Here is an 18,953-nt window from a genome sequence, read left to right as displayed (position 1 = left end):
AGGTACTACCCAGATCCCCAATCTCCTTCTTCCCCCACTTCTCAATCTCGTGCCCCGCCGATTCTCACGTCACACCCAATGCTATGTGCTATGTGCTATGTGGTCGGCGATCTTCTGAATGGCTCATTGCAACGTTCCTTGTTGGCTATGAAGGTCCCCAATCCTGTTGCCTGTTGTATCTTCCAAAATCTTCTCCTAGGATTGGGCGTACGACACATAGTATTTTGAGCGCCTTGCTCGGCACTAGCATTGAAAATATCATGATGTTGACCATGAGGGCCACCGCAATTCTGACACAGTCGATTGTATCTCATGATAGGTCAGAAATGCTAACTATAAAATAGAATTTACAATCTCCGGCGAAATATCTTCACTGGGGTGAATCCGTTCAAGATGTCGAGCCATTTTAAACTGCTTCAGCGGTTTAAGCCCGACTACTCGCCCAGTGAATTCGTCGAGTATGAATCTCAACGCACTGGTATGCGGGTGGTGGTCATTGGCCAGAAAGGTCCTAAGGTAAATGGTTATTTTGTACTTGCTACCGAGATTCACGATGATTCTGGTGCCCCCCATACACTGGAACACCTGTGCTTTATGGGATCTCGAAACTACCGGTACAAGGGCTTTCTAGACAAGCTGGCCACTCGGGTTTACTCCAGCACAAATGCTTGGACTGCTCCAGACCACACAGCGTACACCTTGGACACAGCAGGTTGGGAGGGCTTCGCCCGCATCCTGCCTATCTACCTCGAGCATGTTATTGCTCCTACCCTAACTGACGAGGGCTGCTATACCGAAGTTCACCACATTGACGGCGCTGGAAATGATGCTGGCGTGGTGTACTCTGAGATGCAAGGTGTTCAAAACAACGCAGCCGAGCTGATTGACCTGGCGGCCCGTCGTGCCACTTACCCCGAAGGTGTCGGTTACCGTTACGAGACCGGCGGAATGATGGAGCAACTTCGTGTCCTCTCAGCCGAGCGGATTAGGGAGTTCCACCGGGAGATGTACCAGCCCAAGAACCTTTGTCTGGTTATTACTGGTGAGGTGGACCAGAACAACATGCTACAAATTCTGGACAAGTTTGAAGATACGATTTTGGACGTTATCCCGAGCCCTGACGCCCCTTTCAAAAGACCCTGGACGGATTCAAAGCAGGCGCCTGCATTAACCAAGTCTACCATTCAGACTGTTGAATTCCCAGAGGAAGATGAAGATTTCGGTGAAATTGAGATTCGATTCTTGGGTCCGGATTGCAATGACCCTATCCAGTGTATGTACCGAGTTATAGTTGGAAGTTCCAGAGAAAAACTAATTATTTCACAGCTGGTGCACTCAACGTCGCTCTGTTATATTTGGCTGGATCATCTGCTTCTCTACTTGAGAACATCATTGTTGAGAAAGAGCAAATTGCTAGCGCAGTCTACTATGCAACCGATGATCACCCTAGCATGGAGATCCGGTTCACCATGACGAGCGTTGAGACAGACAAGCTTGCTTCGGTTCAGAAGAGATTCTTCGAGATCCTGAAGGACGCAATGACGAAGGCCCTGGATATGAAATATATGAGTGAGTGCATTGACCGCCAGTGCCGTGCATGGAAGTTTAACACTGAGAGCAATGCTTCTTCTCTGGCCGAGTATGTCATTACTGATTTCCTGTATGGAAAGCGCGATGGCTCGACTTTGAGGGATGTGGCAACTCTTCAGGAGTACGACGTGATTAGAAAGTGGACTGAGGACCAGTGGCGGGAGTTCATCAACAAGTGGATTGCCGATGCTCACAGCGTTACAATTCTGGGTGTTCCATCCCAAAAACTTTCTGACAAGCTCAAGACCGATGAAGAGGCCCGCGTTGCTGCGCAGAAGGAGCGTCTCGGCGAGAAGGGACTCAAGGAACTTGCCGACAAGCTTGAGAAAGCCAAAACAGAGAACGACAAGGAGATCCCCCAGGAGACTCTGGCCCAGTTTGCTATACCTGGAACCGAGTCTATTCACTTCATGGACACCACTACGGCTCGATCTGGCGCTGCCCTGAAGGCTGGACGGCCAGACCACAAAATCCAAAAGATCGTGGATGCTGATCATTCGGATCAGCCTCTTTTCATCCACTTCGAGCACATCGAAAGTAGTTTCGTGCAGATGGCAGTCCTCATCTCCGCGCAGTCCGTTCCCGTTCAACTACGCCCCCTGCTTTCAATCTATACCGAGGCGTTCTTCAACATTCCTGTCCAGCGAGATGGCAAGACGATCAACTTTGAACAGGTTGTGGTGGAGCTTGAGAAGGACACCGTCGGTTATGCCATGGAAACTGCTCGAAGCCTAGGTAACTCCGAGATGTTGCGTGTTTCCTTCCAGGTCGAACTTGAAAAGTATGAGACCGCCATTGCGTGGATTCAAGAGCTGTGCTGGAACTCTATCTTCGATGTTGAGAGACTTAAGGCAATTAACACCAGGCTACTGGCCGATGTGCCCGACTCCAAGCGCAGTGGTGACGACATGCTCGCGGCGGTGCACATTATGGTTCATTTCGCGGAGGAGTCCATCTCTCGGGCTCGTAGCACCCTGGTGAAGGCCCGCTACCTCAAGCGTGTCAAGCGTCTTCTTGCCAACAAGCCCGAGGAGATTGTGAGCCGCATGGAAGAAATCCGCAAGTCGCTCTTCCAGCCTGACAATATCCGCGTCGTTGTCGTTGCCGACTTGGAGAAGCTCCCCCGGCCCGTTTCATCCTGGAAGCCATTTGCTGAGCGTCTTGGAACCAGCACTGAATTGAAGCCCATCACGGACCGCCGGGCTCTGCTGAGTGATGCAGGAAAGGCCATTGGTGGTACTTCGTACATTGTTCCTATGCCGACAGTCGATTCTTCCTATGCCTACGCCACTAGCCGGGGTCTGAACTCCTATGACGACCCCAACCTGCCGGCTTTGCTCGTTGCCATCGCCTACATGAACGCTGTCGAGGGTCCCCTCTGGGTTGCAGTCCGTGGTAAGGGCTTGGCCTACGGTACCAACTTCGCCTACAACATTGACACTGGCTTCGTGAACTTCGATGTGTACCGATCTCCAAATGCGCACAAGGCATTCGAGTCCAGCAAGCAGATTGTTGAGGATCATCTATCTGGTGCCTCGCCTTTCGACCCCTTGATGTTGGAGGGCGCTATCAGCAGCATCGTTGTGGGCTACGCCAACGAACAGATGACTGCTGCCACCGCCGCCCAAGGCAGTTTCATCCGCCAGGTTGTGCGCAAACTGCCTAGCGATTACAAGGAGAAGATGCTGAAGAAGGTCCGTGGTATCAGTGTCGATGAGATAAAGGGTGCTCTTCGTGAGGTCATTCTGCCGCTTTTCGAGCCGAAGACTACCAACCTTGTTGTCACTTGCGGCACTGTTCTGGGAGAGGTAAGTTCATCTTTTTGACATCGGAGCTCTAGAATCCCTTGGTGCGCCTGTACTAATATATATGAATAGACTCTCAAGCAAGGCTTTGAGACATTTGGCTTCACACCAAAGGTCCAGGCTTTGAAGGAATTCGAGGACGATTATGGTTTCAAGGCTGGTGAAGTTGAAGAGGAGGAGGAAGAAGAAGACGATGACGATGACGATGACGAGGAAGATTCCGAATCTGGCTCGGACGAGAGTGATGAAGATGAGTAAATGTCTTGAACATTTAGACGCATTGGACTGGTAACAGCTAGACACGTTGATATAAATGCTACGGAGATACTATGCATATAACGCATACCGGCCCCAGTTCATCTATAATTCCAACATGAAGAACTCGATAGCCCCTACGGAATCGGGCGGAGATGGGGCAATAATGACACCAGCCAAGCCCGCTAGGGTGGGCTGTGTAAGCATTCCTCGCAGTTGATATTGGCACTTAGCCTACCATATAAGAAAAGCCCGACTCTGTTTAATCATTCAATAATACGATTACTATCAATTTTCCATTCCTTGAGACGAACCAAATTGCCCTTGTCTCAGGACAAATCTATCTAAAGCAAGATATCTGACCCTGCATCACCAACCTCCATAATGTGCTTTGGCATCGGCAAACCCTATGTGAAGCCCCAGCCTCCTCGCCGAGAGAAATACCGAAACAAGGAGGAGAAATATCAAAAAGACTACGCGAAATATGAGAAGGAATATGAAGAATACATGAACCCGGAAAACAGGCGTAGGATGATCTCCAATTCGAATGCGGGGGCATTAGCTGGAACCACTGCTGCAATTAGTTGAAAGTGAGTATTTTGAGATAACTGGGTTCCGGGGTTTGGAATTCCAATAACGTCTCATAATTAGAAAACTTATATGAAATCTACGGTTGGTGGCCGAATTGATGGGTGAGGGAAGAGGTTGAGCAATCAAACGGCTGGTGGAAAGCGGATTAGTTAGTAATGAATTATAAAGTCACTCATAGAATAAATTGGTCTGGTTGTCCAGTACATTTTAGCGACAAATAGAAGAAGCCTATATAAAAGGGGACTAGACAAACTAACTTGGAAGTAAGATCAGCGTAGTAGTCAAAAACATAGCTATTTCAATTTCATTTCAACAGCTATTTCGTGTCTGTACCTCCCGTCATACTGTAACACTCCCACCGATTGACTGCGTCTATCATGTCCAACCAAGTATACCTAGGAGACCGAGAACCTTGCTGATCGACGCATTCTGAGATAAAATCAAGCACTCTGCTTAACCCTCATCTACAAGAACATCCAATTTGCTGAAAAAAAGACTGCTGAATTGCGTATAATTTCACACATACTCAAGAAGAGATAATATGGTACAAGGTCTAATAATCCTGACATGTTCTGCCCGACCCAAGGATAGCTTTCCACCTTCATCGATCTATCAACTTGTAGACAAGCTCCCCACGGCCATTCTCTTTAATGCATTCAAACCCCCCCCCCCCTCCCCCCCCGAATATGCTTCCGCCCACCATCAAAATTTTCCCAGCAAGGTAGATTTACCAGCTCATAGCCTTGCGTCCCCTGAGACGCCGCCGGATCAGGACAAGACGACCCTTCTGGGACTTGTTACGGGCCAGGAACCCGGAGCGTCGCTTCTGTACTCGTCGCGAGGGGTTGAATGTGTTGCGTTTCACGCCAAGGTGTGCAGTTGCTGAGAATGTACGGCTCTGTTGTGATTGCTGGGAGAGCAGCGAGGACACCGAGGAGAGGGTGGTGGGAATGCTTGTGGACGGGAGTCGGGAGAAGGTCTGTAGTTGTTGGGGGCGGACCGGCGTGGAGAAAAGAGAAGAGGAGAAGGATCTGGCGGAGACGATTGCAGATTTGGTGGCCTTGGTCTGCAGTGTGAATGGGCTAGCACTGGAGTGGAGGGCTGTCATTAGTGCCGTGCTTGGGGTATTTGATGTTGCGGAGAGTTCATGCGTACCTGTTCACCAGGGCCCGGGGAGTGGATGCAGCGGCCCGGATGGAGGGCGCAGCCCTGCAGCGAAAACCAAGCATTATGATGGCCCGAATTTTGAAAAGGAGGGATAACTCGGCTGTCGTTGGGGTTGAGGATAGGCTAGGAAGGCTTCGGTGATGCTCGCGGCGCAGTGTCGGGAAGAGAAAGAAAATTACATAAGCGCGGCCACCGAAACTTTTTTGTTGCGATGCGCCGAGCAACTCCCGATTGATTTAACCAAAGACTCTCTTTGGTCTCAAGCTTGCAGTAAAAAGCGCAAACTCCAGACGACAAATCACCGGTCTTCAAAAAACCCTCCGAACTCGATCAACCGGCCATTGCAGGCCTTATCCATACAAAAATGTCCGCTCAAGGCCCCTCATCTCTCCCTCCGACCACTGTGCAAAGCACCAAGTCAATCAGTCAATCCGCCGCACACGATTTCCTAGCCGCCTACTTGGACCGCGCAGCTCAAGACCCAGCTCTACAGCCCAATGCCAGCATCAGCGAACATGGTCCCGTTTCCCGCACCACCGCCGCCGCGCCAAACCTCATTCTCCACAATCTGAAGCGTGTGCAAGCCGGTCTGGCTGGTGAGGTCCTTGGACGGGATTTAACCGTTGCCAAGAACAACCCTGGCGAAGATTACCTGGATGTTGCCGCTGGTGCCACTGCGAACGAAAACCAGGACGAGAACGACGACAATGATCTTGAGATGAAGGATACCGAATTCGAAACCGAGGCCGAGGCCTTCCAGGAGCAGGAGCAGGATCAGTCTGGCATTGATAAGGAGGAGCGCAAGCGCTTGAAGAAAGAGCGACGACAGGCCGAGAAGAAGGCCAAGAACAAGAAGGACGACGACTCGGATTGATTGTCTTGTTTTGGATCTGTTTGAGCCATGGGCGTTGTTGCATCGGGTTGGAGTTTTTTCTACTCTGTTTTATTTTTTGCTGCCATCCTGCCGCCTTTTACGGTGTGTTCGACTTATAGCTACGGCTATTGAAGCTCGCTTGCTTCCTGTATATCTGCATGCATTTCATGTCTAGACAAAAGTGTCTTTTTTGGGAAAGAAAAAAGTTGTAAAGATAGATATTCGAAAGCGTCCATTTTCCCAATCCAACTCAATGGAATCCTCGAGCCTCTTGCTCCACTGAGCCCCCATCATCTATTCCGCACCCCAAATTCGACGTAAATTTAATAATTGGGAGTTGGTCATTGCCAATAAAACCACCGCTTTAAAGCTCGCGGTCAGCGGCCTTGACGGGCTTTTCGCTATCCTCGGCCTTGGAGCTGGTGACCTTTCCACCCTGCCAGCCAAGGGCAGCAAGACGCTCGGTCAGAATTGGGTGTGAGTAGTGGTAGCTGGCGTACATCCAGTCAGCGTCCATGGTGCTCAGGTTCTGGATCTGCAGCTTGAGGAGAGAGGCAGCAAGCTCATCAGAGAATCCGAGGCCTTGGGCAAATTCGTCTGTGGAAGAAAATTGGTCAGTATTGAGGGAATAGATCATCTCATTTAGAATAACATACCAGCTTCAAACTCGAACTTGCGGCTCAGGATGTTCATCAGCAGCTTGACAATGGCATCCATGGGGGCAAGAGCATCGGAAAACAGAAGGAATCCAATCATGATGGGCTGCTCCTTGATGAAGCCGAAGGACTGGTAAAGAGACTTGTTGTTGACGAAGACCGAGAAGAGAGAGAAAATGTAGAACATGTGGAACTGGGCAATGCCGAAGAGTTTGGTGGTGTGGCTGAGTTTCCAATGGCCAAGCTCATGAGCCAGCACAGCAACAACCTCTTGTGGCTCGCTCTTCTCAAGAAGGGTGTCGTAGATGACAATGTGCTTCTTCCAGGGGAGACCATAGAAGTAGGCGTTGGAGTGGGCACTGCGCTTACTACCGTCGATAACGTGCAGCTCTGAAAGTGGGAACTTCAGCTTCTCGGCAAGCTTCTCGACACCAGTCTTGATTTCACCGGGCTGGAGAGGGGACAGCTTGTTGAACAGCGGCAGAATAACGATGGGGTAAATAGTAATCGCAAACACCTGGAGGAAGACACCGAATAGCCACAGATAGTAGAAGAACGAGTTTCCAGTCGTCTGAACAATCTTGAGAATGGCACTGATGATGGGAGCTCCGAGAACTATGCCTAGCATCTGGCCCTTTAGCATATCCGTAACCCAGAGACCAACAGTCTGCTTGTTGAAACCGAACTTCTCTTCAAGCACGAAGGTCTGGTAATATGAGACCGGGAGCGTGAGGATAGTGCTGAGGATATTGAAACCGAAGATGAACACGAGTGTCTGCGAGATTTCGCCTTGGAACCGACCGGGGAGATACTGTGCGAGCAGCAAGCCGCTAACGCTCCAGAGTTTGGGAAGAACATCGCCGTAGATAAAAGCAAGATTTTGGATTTGACCATAGAGACCGGAGAAGATGCTGAACTTCGCCTTTGCGCGTCCATAAGCCTGTATTTAGAATTGTTGATTAGTGAGTGTTTCATTACTCATTCAACCTTGAACAGCACCTACCTGACTCTGGTCATAGACCTTCTGGGTAACCTCGCCCTCCAGAACCTTGGGGGCCTTGGTACGCTGAAGTACCTTATATTGACGAAGAGTCAGAAGGCCCTCCAGAACGAACTGGCCCACGGAGAAGCCAACGAGGACGTTCTTCCAAGGGAAGAGCGGCCTGTCGAGAAGACGCGCGAGTTGCTAGAAGTGCAGTTGTTAGGAATGGGTTCAAAAGGGGCCCCTTGTAAAAGAAATATCCAATATTGATTAAAATTGAGAAACTCACCTCAAGAATCCACATGATGTAGACCGCGCGACAATGTCAAGGGAGGGTTGTGATCAAAGAAGCTACTTAGGTGTTAACTAGAGGCGATAGCCGCCTTAGTCAGATCAACACCGTGACGAGCTCCGCAGCCCTGGAACCGCTTGGCGATCATTACTAGTAATACGTCCACCTGCAGGAACCTACCCTGCAAGTTCAAGCCCTCCAGGGCTGGAGTTCAAGTTGTTTAGGAACCTTGATTTCATGCCAATTGCAATAATTACATACAGATGGGTTCGAATTCCATTGCTAAAAACTGAAGATTTAGCCCACCTTTCGTATAGCTTAAAGGATCGAGTTTTGGTGTGGTTACATTCCAACCTTGGAAGGTTTCTTTGGAGTCGCAAGACCTATATATATCTACACAGGACTTGAATATGCACGCATGGAACAGTTGAAACATGTAAAATAGAAAACCTCTTCAAAATCAACTCCCTAGAACACACAAAAGAGAAAGAAATAAACCTTCTCTTAATCACGTGAATCATATCCCAATAATAAGTCATCCTTCGTGTCAGTTGCCGACATGTCATTTGGACCCTTCCGAGTGGGGGCCATAGACGTGCCCGAGGCGGACAATTGACCAAGGAGACAGTATAGGATTTTGCAGAAACCTCCACTCTATTCAACCGGGGGGAATCTGTAAATGTCATGCCATCACTTTTCCGACTCGTCGTGACCGTAAAACTTTTCTGCGATTGAAAACCGCGGAGCGTGAGCCCGAGGGTCGGCGGTTTGAGACTTGGTCGCTGGAAACTCTGGTTCTCCTAAAGCGACACATCTCAAACCTAGTGATTATCCCTCGGAACTAGACGTCATCAAAGCTATACAGCTTTAGTTAAGGACAGGCTCGAGGGTCACACCGTGAACGATGTTGGCCCAACCAATCAGACGCCCTGAGAGAAAGAGACTGTTAGTATCTGATGCACAGCAACTAGCTTGGATTTGCGATCACTTACAATGCTTGTCAATACGACGACTGATGGCAATCTTCTCGCCGACTTCCGTGCAGGCAGGGCTGGTCAGACTGAGCTTGGCGGCATCGGCCTTGACATTCACCACCTTGGCACCAGTGGCAGTTGAGCCAATATTGACCATGAGGACCTCGTTCTTAGCCAGCTTGGCGACCTTAGCCTGCTTACCATCGGCAGTCTTGACACCCAGCAGGCGACGGAGCAGGAAGTAGTTAACCTCAATCTCAGTGTAGATAGCGGGCAGCTTGGAGCGGTGGCCCAGAACGAAACCAACCAGACGATCGGCACGGCAAAGAGTGGGATCAATGCGGGTACCAACACCAATAAGACCACCGGGAATGGCGTAGTTGAGGGTGTTTGTCTCAGCAAAGAGAGACTCGATTTTGGAGAAAATAGGACGGCACTGGATCTTGCCGTGCTCGTCCTTGGTGACCAAACCGGGGCGGATTTCGATCTCGTCGTTGAGCTTGAGGACACCGCTGAGAATGGAACCACCAGCAACACCACCCTTGAGCTCCTCAATCTCAGCACCGGGCTTGTTAACATCGAAGGATCGAATGACCATCATGTGGGGGGCCTGGTCGAAAGTACGGATGGGGACGGGGATGTGGGAGGTCTTCAAAGGCATTAGCAACTGCAATGAAACGATGTCTGATATTTTGGTATCTTACAAGGTATTCGTTCACCGCATCGATGTTGTATTTCAGCTGGGCAGAAATGGGGATGACGGGGGAGCCGTCGGCGACGGTACCGCGGATGAACTTGAGGATGGATTGGTAGTGCTGGAGCGCGTTGTCCTCCCGCATCAGATCGACCTTGTTCTGCAGAATGACAATGTGGTTGAGCTTCATGATCTCGATAGCGGCCAAATGCTCGGAGGTTTGGGGCTGGGGGCAGGTTTCGTTTCCGGCAATCAGGAGCAGGGCAGCGTCCATGACAGCGGCACCTGAAAGCATAGTGCTCATCTATTAGAATCGGTTAGCGACGGTCTCCGAGAGCTGAAGACGGGGGAACTTGCGAGAATATCGTGACCTAGAGTATTTGATGATTAGCAAACCTGCTTAACTAGCTAGCTTCACGGGGAATTGGGTTGGACATACCAGGGCAATCGACGAAGGAAACATGGCGCCTAAAAGAAGAAGGTCAGATCACACAATTCAAACGTCGGGTTGAATGAATGAGTACGTACATCAGACGGTACCGGCCCTCGCAACCCTCGCGCTCACAAGGAGGATCAACCTCCTTATCACTGCTGTAACTCTTGTAGCATGTCGGACGAGGGCAAGCGTCGTTGTCACACTTGTAGATCTTGGCGTTGGCGTAACCAAGCTTGATGGTGATGTTTCGCTCCAACTCGTTCTTGAATCGCACAGTCTGGACTCCGGAGATAGCTTTTACGACGGTACTCTTTCCTGTATGGAGATCGAAAATTAACACCCGAGCCACGAGGCAAAGCGAGAGGAGGCAGATTATAGGAAGAACGTACCGTGAGCGACGTGACCGATTGTGCCAATGTTGATAGTGGCTTGACGGGCAATGACTTCGGGTGTCAAGGGTGTCAAAGTAGACACATCCAGAGTAGCCGGGTCGGACTGCGGAGGAAGCTCGGGGCGCGGGGCCTTGGGTTCAGGAGCGCTCTTCTTCATGCTCGACTTCTTAGGCTGATCGAGAGGCTCCTGGTCGTCGAAATCCTGGGCATTCTGAGCCTCGACAACGGGGGAACCGGCCTGAGAGAGGTCCTCATCCGAGAAGTCTCCGTTCGCAGCCATATTGCAAAAAAAATTCGGGATCGCGACAGCAGCGGCTTTCGACAGGCTCAATGTATCGGAACGGTAGAGAGGGTGATGGGAGGGTGGAGGGCGGAGGGTCGAGCCGGACGAAATTTGCGGGCGATATGATAATGGAAGAATGGTATGGTGGGGGGTTTTGTGCAGTGGAGAGCGAGCGGGCGGTGTCTGTGCTTGACCAGTTGGCCGACAGAGGCTACAAGGCACGGGGCACACTTAATTCTATGCCTACAATATTTTTCTTTGTTGAATCGAATTTAATTCACTGGCTGTTCACGGTGTTAATCACCTTGACTTCTTATGGTGTGTGTGCATGAGTCATTGGGGACGGGAAAATCGAAAATCTTTGCCCTGACGGCCTCCCGCCAGGAGATCATCTTTAATTTACATCTCGGATTATGTACCTACTGGTACAAAGTAAGTACTAGTCAGTACCACTCACTACTAGTATAGTAATTTTCTACATACATTCACATGTTACTAGTGCTCGAAAAAATATTAAGCTTTAAATCAGCTTCATTCATACTTTTTATACCTTAAGGATACATCCGTTTCTAACAGTACAATGGGTATCTAGTCCATGGGCAATTTACTCGTCATCACTATCCGAATCTTCCTCCTCCTCCTCCTCATCGCTCTCTTCTTCCGAGTCGAACAAGTTCGATGGATCCTCTGCTGGCAACATGATAAAGGAAGCCAGACATGTGATCCGGTTGCCGGTTTCATAAGTGCTCACGAGATTCCCAGTCTGAGGAATAGCGGTGTCCTTGGATTTCTTAGAACCCTTGGTCTTCTTCGGGGTAGCAAGATTCGTTCCATCGACCTTCCAAATTCGCACGACTCCCTCGCTGTTTCCGGTGACAACCAAGAAATCGTCACGAAGGTTCTTAGCCTGACCTTCCAGGCTCAAGACAGTAAAGTCCTTAACACGGCCGGGGAAACCAGCCTGTTTACCACCAATTTGAGCCACCGGGGTAGCATAGGGAATCTTTGACTCTTCCTCGTCTTCCACCTGTTGTAACTCAGTAGTCGAATAGAATATAACGCGGCCATCTTCGGTTGACACAGCGAGCAGATCACCGGCCTTGTCGTTCTCCGCAGATCGAGGAACATATTTCATCTCGTGAACCTTGCTTCGTGGTTCGGGAAGGACTCTACACTTGGGTTCCGAATCCTATTGCAGATAAGTTAGCATCCAAACGCATGTAAAACAGGGAGTCATATGGGGGTCTTACAACTCCAAACACAACGGCACCCCACTCGAAGGCGACGGCAAACTCCTCACCAGCAGGGTTCCAGGCGATACGGCGGCCCTCACCACTGCTCCATTTGCCTTCTCTCACACTTTGTAGTATATCTCTGTTGAAATTCAGGACACCGGCCTTTTTTCCAGTGACCAGGTTCCACAATCGCATACATTTCTCTCCTCGACCAACACTCAGCATCACTTTCATGGAAGGGTGAACTGCAAAGTGGTTCACTCCAGACGGCTCAGCCCCCGGGGGTGCTGTGTCACCACTCGGACGACCTTGGACCTTGGGGCGCGGGGCCTTGATGGTCGAGATCACAGTCCAATCACGGGTTTTGGACACGGAGATATTGTTGTCCTCGGCACCAGCAAGAAGTTTGCTGCGAGACGGGAAGCTCAAGCTAGAGATGCTGGCGGAGTGGTGCAACAACGATCCTAGCTCGCGATTCTTGGGGTTCTCGAGGATTTTGTTTCCGGCCAGGGTCGGCACGGTGGGGTAGTCGTCATTGATAGCGGGAGGAGCAGCAGATAGAGAATACAGGTTGATGCGCTCGTCAGTAGCACCGCTAGCCATGATCACGGATTGATTTTGCTCGTTGGCTTTCGGGAGCGGGGAGAGAGCCAGGCAGCGGATTGCGGAGCCATGGGCTTCGAATAAGAAACTGTCGACGCATTGAACGGAGGGGGCCGAGTCCTTTGTCGTTTCTTCCTTGGAGCTCAAGGAGGATGCAGGAATACCGGCGGTGAAACCATGGAGCACTCGCTCATAAGAACCGGTAACCACTTGGACTGTAAGAGCTGCATCAGGAGCTGAAGAAGGCGTGGGGGCTGATTTGGCGGTTTTGGCAGGACTTTCGGTGGATTTGCCCGCCTTGGGAGCATCGGTACGCTTGCGCTTGACCATGATTATGTGTAGGTGATAGGGTTGATGGGGGAGTAAAAAAAGTTGAGCTGTGATCCAACTGGAATTTTTTGCGGTCTCTATCGGGCTGATAGGGATTGGGGCCTTGGGGCCTTAAAGCCTTACAGCCTTAGCCGTATGGCGGTGATCCTGCTGCCTCAGGCACTGATCTAATCGCAAGCGGCCTCGAGGAATGTTTCCTGCGAAAGTGTGAATTACACATTACCGCCGCGTCTGACTCGCCAGTTTGCTGGCAACACAAGCGACCTCCAGGCGATGCACACGATACACTGCAGCCTTTTATCCTCCATATTTACCTCAGAGGCTCTGCTTAGTTGATCTAGAAGGGACCCATAGATATGAAATTGTACTTTTGCTCTGACTTTTTTACTCCTAGACCTATACATACGATGATCCGACTTAACCCAGCAGTTGGAGCAGACTTGAGTGATGTGTTCAAAGAAGATGCTCAAATACTTCAATAATATAGTGTAATTATCTCCATATTCAATCAAATACACTCAATACCCATTGAAATAGACCTCGAACGTAAGAAACCATACTCTAGGTATGTTCCCCTCCTACACTGGGAGGACTCTGGCAAGGGGCAAGTAGTAACCAATTACCATACGGTTACAGTCAATACCAACGACCACCACTTTCTGGACGCAATCTCCCTTCGAAAGCGGTTTCTTTCCCGTGTCAACCCGTACAGAAAAGTCCTCCCTTTCCTACCTCCCATCGCTTTACGCGACAACCACATCCAATTCCATCCTTTTCAGCGATTTTTTCGATCTGAATGACCTCGGTCAATCCATTCCCTTTTTTCCCGCGTTAATCGGATGCTGTGTTCCCAAGTTAGACCTCATGCTCCGCGACGAGCTTCTCCGGTCTAAGAACGATGAGATCGCGTAAGTATTAATTCGAAAAAAACTGTCTCTCGATCTCTCCGAGTCGAGTTTCGATGGATTTATCGCTTATTTGGCCCTAGAAACTGTTTGTTGTCGCGCAAGCGAAAACTGACCGAGTTGTATTATGCGACCGTGGGCTTCCAGGGCGCGACCGCCGACTCACTATATAATCAAAAAGAACGGGCGTTCCTCGACGCCAACGACCTTTCTAAGTGAGTCCCTTCTTTTGATTACTCTCTTCTGTCCTTGAAAATGCCGGGGGCAACTATTATTTGACTTGATTGTCCATTGCTCACATATCGCACAGAGGTCGTTACTTCGACGAAACCACTTTACCACCGCCCACCCACGCGCGCGCGCTCTCTCCAGGAAGAAAAGCTGTCGCGTCCGCAGTAGCCACTGAAGGAAAGGAACAATCGGTCACTGGTATCACGCCGCCACCGACAGTCGACGGCCACGTTCCCTCGATACCGACCGGACCTAGCCGACAAGGACCAGCGGACGCGACCCAGTCCGACACCGCGACTCCAGCTGTCGCATCGACTCTAGTGAACGCTACACAACCGACCGACGCCACCGGACCAGTAGCTGTACCAAAAGTTTCTCAACAAGTTGAAGGAGCCATCCCGGCCGCGCTGTCCCAGCTCACCGGCGTCGACCTCAAGGCGAGCGCATCTGCGCTTGAGACTCCTCTAAGCTCCCAGGATCATGATGGAGCAGAGGTCAAAGTCTCTTCAGGTGCAGCGAAACCTGCAGCGAAAAGCGCGACACCGACCCTCGAATTTCCTCCCAACACGCATACCCGAAAGAAGCCCGATTCACGACCATCTCTTACCCTAGGCTCATCTCTTCCCGAACAACCCCTCTCTCCTGCGTCCTCTATCGACCCATACTCTAATAATACTCCTGTGCCTACGGCCGCTTCACCTGTCACAAGCCCCGGAGAGGAGGTTTCAGATGCTGGAAAGATTGGTCGTCCGAGCCCGAAACACAATCGCAAAATGTCTCGCACGGCCATGGTCCCATCTACGCCGGATGAGCAGCTACGAATGGAGGAAGCGCAATCAATCCAGCAGACCTCAGCAGACGGTGTCAATGGTGTCAATGGGCCGTTGTCAAATGAGGTTATCAAAGAAAATGTTGAAGCTGCAGAAGATACGGATAGGATGGATATTGATGAAGACACTAGCACTGAGGTTGCTGAGCCAATCCTCTCTGATGAGAAACTGCCAGCGTCCGGGGAAGCTATCTCACCAAGTGAGCGTCTGCCTGAAGGCACGCAGGTTTCCGATGATGCGGTTGAAATCTCCTCCACCAAGAAACCGGTATCAATTCCACCCACTCAAGCAGATCAGCCCCAACCAGAGCGCATGACAACCCGTGTTTCTTCCGGAGCCATCCGCCATAAATCCGTTTCCGAAATTCTTGGTGAGGCATCCAGAAGCTATACGCACGATAAGACTAGTGTGACAAGTGATCATGCCTCCCCCGACAGTGTCGCGCGCATGCGGTTCAAGGACCGAAAAGAGAGGGAAAAGGAGAGAACCAGAGTCTCCACCGTTGTTTTCCCAAAACAGACTCCATCTCAACAAGACAAGACCGATTCACTGGACCTCGCCCATTCAGAATCTGGAGATGCGGTCGCCAAACTCAACGAAGAGCAAGATTATCTTTTCACTCTATTTTTGAATAGGGCATATGCACCTCCACGAGGATCGAATCTTAACACACTCCTGGCATCTGCCCACAAGACATTGAGCACCTCCAACCATCTCCTCGAATACCAAGAGCAAATGGATTGTCGGACACTACGCCGTATCTATGGACTTCAGAATGCCAATCGCTGGCCTTTACGGCAGATGAAGCGATCACCGGAGCCTCCCCGACAGGGTACTCATATGGACATCCTTTTGGATCATATGAAATGGATGCGTACGGATTTCCGCGAGGAACGCAAGTGGAAACTAGCAGCAGCGAAGAGTTGCGCTGACTGGTGCGCGGAATACGTGAACAGCGATAATGAACATCGGACTCTGCTTCGCGTGAACACAAAGATACCTTCATCTTCCTCAGCACCCGAAGATGCGCCCAAAACAGGCATGGCTTCTCCTTCCGAAGATGCAGTCGATGAAGCCCTGGATGCATCGCACCCTACACCAGATCTAGTTCCATCTGCCGAAGAAGAGTCGGTTAGCGATGGCTTCAATGATGAGCCAAGACATGACATCCATGACACCGTTGCCCCGGCCGCCATATTCTCTTTGGGATCTGACGAATTCAATTTCTCCCTCGAAATGAATTCTGTCGCTGAAAAACTATTGGACGAGCTTCCGCTTTATGAGCCTCTGAGGATTGGCCCGGAAATGCAATTACCAGATTTCAAGCAGCCACCCGATTCAACTTGGAAAACGGAGATTCTTCCCGTATCGAAGTTCGCTTCGACCAAAATCAAGTTTCATGATGACGAGCGCCCCCGCAAACGCAGCCGCTACGATTATACTCAGTATGCATCTAATCTGGAAACTCGTTTTATGGAGCTGCCACCAGAACAGGACAATGTTGCCCTCTTTCGACCCGAGAACAAACATATCCGTGACCGCATTCATCCTGGCCATTCGTTCCGTCCTCCCACAGAGCATCCGATGCCATCGGTTGGGTTTTTCGAATCACGACACTCGTCGCAATGGACAGTGTCCGAAGACGACGAGCTTCGCCGCCTGGTCAAGGAGTATTCCTACAATTGGTCCCTTATCTCAAGTTGCCTGACTCCTCCATCTTTGTTCACATCTGGAGCCGAGAGACGAACACCGTGGGAGTGCTTCGAACGATGGGTAGGACTAGAAGGTCTACCAGCGGACATGTCGAAGACTCAATACTTCCGGGCCTACCATCAGCGACTTGAATCGGCTCAACGAACAGTTCTTGCTCAACAACAGGCTGCCCAGCAACAGCAGCAGCAGCAGCAGCAAGCTAATAATGGGCAGGTGCAGCAGCCCATCCGTCGTCGGACAACCCAGCCTCTACGGGTGGATAGGAGAAGATCTTCCCGACATCTCGCGTTGCTGGATGGTATGCGTAAATTGGCAAAGAAGCGCGAGACAATGTTGCAAAAGCAGCAGCATGCTTCTCATCTTGCTTCACTCAGGAAAGCAAATGAAGCAAACCAGCCAAAGCCTCCCATCTCGTCGCCAGCTGAATTTAGTCGCCTCAAGTATGATCGTGAGATGAAGCTGCAGGAACGCCAAGAGCACTACCGACAGCAAATGATCGCACAGCAAAGAGCAAGTCTTGTGGCTCAGCGTGGCGGACAAGTACCGAATCAACCGCAGCTCCAGCAGCAAACGCAGCAGCAGATGATGAACGGCCAAGGCCGATCTCCAAACAATATGCCACCTAATACTGGAAATGCCGGAATGGTCAACGGCGCTCCGAACGGAGCGTCCGCTGGGATGGCGCCTGGCGTTGGAGTTAACCAAGCTCGCCCACAGCAGATGCAGGGAATGCCGAATGGGGCAACGCCAGTGAATGGTCAACTCCCAGCCAATCCCATGGCAATGAAGATGATGCCACAAAATCAGATGCAGCAGCCAGTTGGCGCGCGACCTGGAATTCCCATGCAATCCTCTCCTGATAATGCGCGGGTCATTCGAGAAGCAAACCGGCTTCAGGAACAACAGCGCCTTCTGCAGTCTCGCCAGCAACAACCGGTTCCCCACCAGCCAGGCCAGCCTCAACAAGCGCAACAACAATTCCACAATCAGCAGTTCGCACCGCAGGGGTCCCATTCCCCTAACCTCAACATGCCGAATGTGAATGGAACACCGAACAATCCCGCAATGATGGCTGCTATGCAAGCCCAGGGTGGAATGCAGAGCCCGTCTTTCCATGGCGGCACGCCGCAAGGTGTGTCCACCCCGTCGCCGCGCATGGGTCAGCCCAATGGACTCTCCAGCGGTGTCGTTCCGACCATCAGCACCTTTCAGAGTCAGATTCAACGTGCCAACCCCAATCTCCCGGCAGAGCAAGTGAACAAGCTGGCCACCGACCGACTCAACCAGTATCAACAGCAACGTATGTCGCAACAAGCGGCTATGAACGCAGCGGCAGGTGGTATGAACAATGTCCAGAACAATTATCAGGTTCCGCACGATGGTAACTTCCAAACGCCTCAGCAGCCCGGCGTGCCTAATGGTAATCCCGCCATGCAAGTCCCCCAAAACCAGGGATTCTCTCCGATGATGAGAGTCCCGCAGGCCAACCAGCAGAACCGCGTCAATGTCACCAGCTCCCCAGCTATGAACGGAGCCGTTCCTCAAGCTAGCCGGAGTGCAACACCCCAAACCCAGCGCAGCGGCAGCGCACAAGCGGGGGCGGTGCAGGGCTCCAGCAAGAGCCCCCATCCCCCAGCAGCCCAGACAGCGAGCAGCTAAAGGGGCGTATCCTTTCTCCCCAGGATCTTTATCCTCCTGTCACCACCTCTACCTACCTCTACCCCCTTCTTCTTTTTCAATTGTAAATACCTTTTGACCCTACCCGTCTTATCTTGATTTATTGCCTATGTTTTGTGCGCTGGTGGACAAGGATGGCGGCGCTTCTGATCTTTTTTTCTTCTCTATTTTACACCCTCTCTTCCTCCGATGCCCTCACATATCGTTTTTTTTTTTCACCGCATGCGTTGTCCTCTTGCCTCTCACGTCCGAACTCTCACCGTGTTCATTAATCGAATGGACCAGATAGAGCGCTGGCTCCAATATTACCAGCGCTGGATATCTGGATTTGGGCATGTATTATCCATGGGATGGCGAAAACTCTGGGTCGGTTATAACCCAGGAATTGACGAACATGAATTGTATGATTAGTTTCGAGTCCTTCTACTTCCATTTCTA

General features: G+C 50.8%; 8 protein-coding genes across 8 annotated transcripts; 4 read left to right on the top strand and 4 right to left on the bottom strand.

The window, feature by feature from the left end:
* Positions 1–393: 393 nt before the first annotated feature.
* Positions 394–3,653, top strand: N7509_002608 (putative zinc metalloprotease; the record flags this gene model as incomplete). The annotated part of the gene is made up of 3 exons (XM_056627245.1): positions 394–1,273; positions 1,327–3,398; positions 3,468–3,653. 3 exons carry the CDS (start codon positions 394–396, stop codon positions 3,651–3,653), a joined length of 3,138 nt encoding a protein of 1,045 aa, XP_056493040.1.
* Positions 3,654–4,034: 381 nt separating this feature from the next.
* Positions 4,035–4,238, top strand: N7509_002607 (uncharacterized protein; the record flags this gene model as incomplete). Its single annotated transcript, XM_056627244.1, has 1 exon — positions 4,035–4,238. The coding sequence occupies one exon, from the start codon at positions 4,035–4,037 to the stop codon at positions 4,236–4,238; it is 204 nt and encodes a 67-aa protein (XP_056493039.1).
* A 730-nt stretch (positions 4,239–4,968) lies between these two features.
* Positions 4,969–5,349, bottom strand: N7509_002606 (mitochondrial 54S ribosomal protein bL34m; the record flags this gene model as incomplete). The annotated part of the gene is made up of 1 exon (XM_056627243.1): positions 4,969–5,349. One exon carries the CDS (start codon positions 5,347–5,349, stop codon positions 4,969–4,971), a length of 381 nt encoding a protein of 126 aa, XP_056493038.1.
* A 423-nt stretch (positions 5,350–5,772) lies between these two features.
* On the top strand, positions 5,773–6,282 carry N7509_002605 (uncharacterized protein; the record flags this gene model as incomplete). Its single annotated transcript, XM_056627242.1, has 1 exon — positions 5,773–6,282. One exon carries the CDS (start codon positions 5,773–5,775, stop codon positions 6,280–6,282), a length of 510 nt encoding a protein of 169 aa, XP_056493037.1.
* A 364-nt stretch (positions 6,283–6,646) lies between these two features.
* On the bottom strand, positions 6,647–8,224 carry N7509_002604 (zinc metalloprotease; the record flags this gene model as incomplete). Its single annotated transcript, XM_056627241.1, has 4 exons — positions 6,647–6,879; positions 6,939–7,878; positions 7,942–8,124; positions 8,210–8,224. 4 exons carry the CDS (start codon positions 8,222–8,224, stop codon positions 6,647–6,649), a joined length of 1,371 nt encoding a protein of 456 aa, XP_056493036.1.
* An 855-nt stretch (positions 8,225–9,079) lies between these two features.
* Positions 9,080–10,988, bottom strand: N7509_002603 (translation initiation factor eIF2 subunit gamma; the record flags this gene model as incomplete). The annotated part of the gene is made up of 6 exons (XM_056627240.1): positions 9,080–9,141; positions 9,205–9,835; positions 9,891–10,165; positions 10,299–10,348; positions 10,409–10,631; positions 10,706–10,988. The coding sequence occupies 6 exons, from the start codon at positions 10,986–10,988 to the stop codon at positions 9,080–9,082; spliced, it is 1,524 nt and encodes a 507-aa protein (XP_056493035.1).
* A 607-nt stretch (positions 10,989–11,595) lies between these two features.
* N7509_002602 (putative 60S ribosome biogenesis protein Mak11) lies at positions 11,596–13,159 on the bottom strand (the record flags this gene model as incomplete). Its single annotated transcript, XM_056627239.1, has 2 exons — positions 11,596–12,180; positions 12,242–13,159. 2 exons carry the CDS (start codon positions 13,157–13,159, stop codon positions 11,596–11,598), a joined length of 1,503 nt encoding a protein of 500 aa, XP_056493034.1.
* Positions 13,160–14,023: 864 nt separating this feature from the next.
* eaf1 (MYB and HSA domain protein) lies at positions 14,024–18,497 on the top strand (the record flags this gene model as incomplete). The annotated part of the gene is made up of 3 exons (XM_056627238.1): positions 14,024–14,067; positions 14,148–14,279; positions 14,375–18,497. The coding sequence occupies 3 exons, from the start codon at positions 14,024–14,026 to the stop codon at positions 18,495–18,497; spliced, it is 4,299 nt and encodes a 1,432-aa protein (XP_056493033.1).
* Positions 18,498–18,953: the final 456 nt, after the last annotated feature.

The sequence above is a fragment of the Penicillium cosmopolitanum genome (assembly GCF_028827165.1).
Source record: "Penicillium cosmopolitanum strain IBT 29677 chromosome Unknown utg000004l:1.0-4361866.0:1.0-4365735.0, whole genome shotgun sequence".
In the NCBI taxonomy this organism is placed as follows: Eukaryota; Fungi; Ascomycota; class Eurotiomycetes; order Eurotiales; family Aspergillaceae; genus Penicillium; species Penicillium cosmopolitanum.
This window is presented reverse-complemented; position numbering and strand designations above follow the sequence as displayed.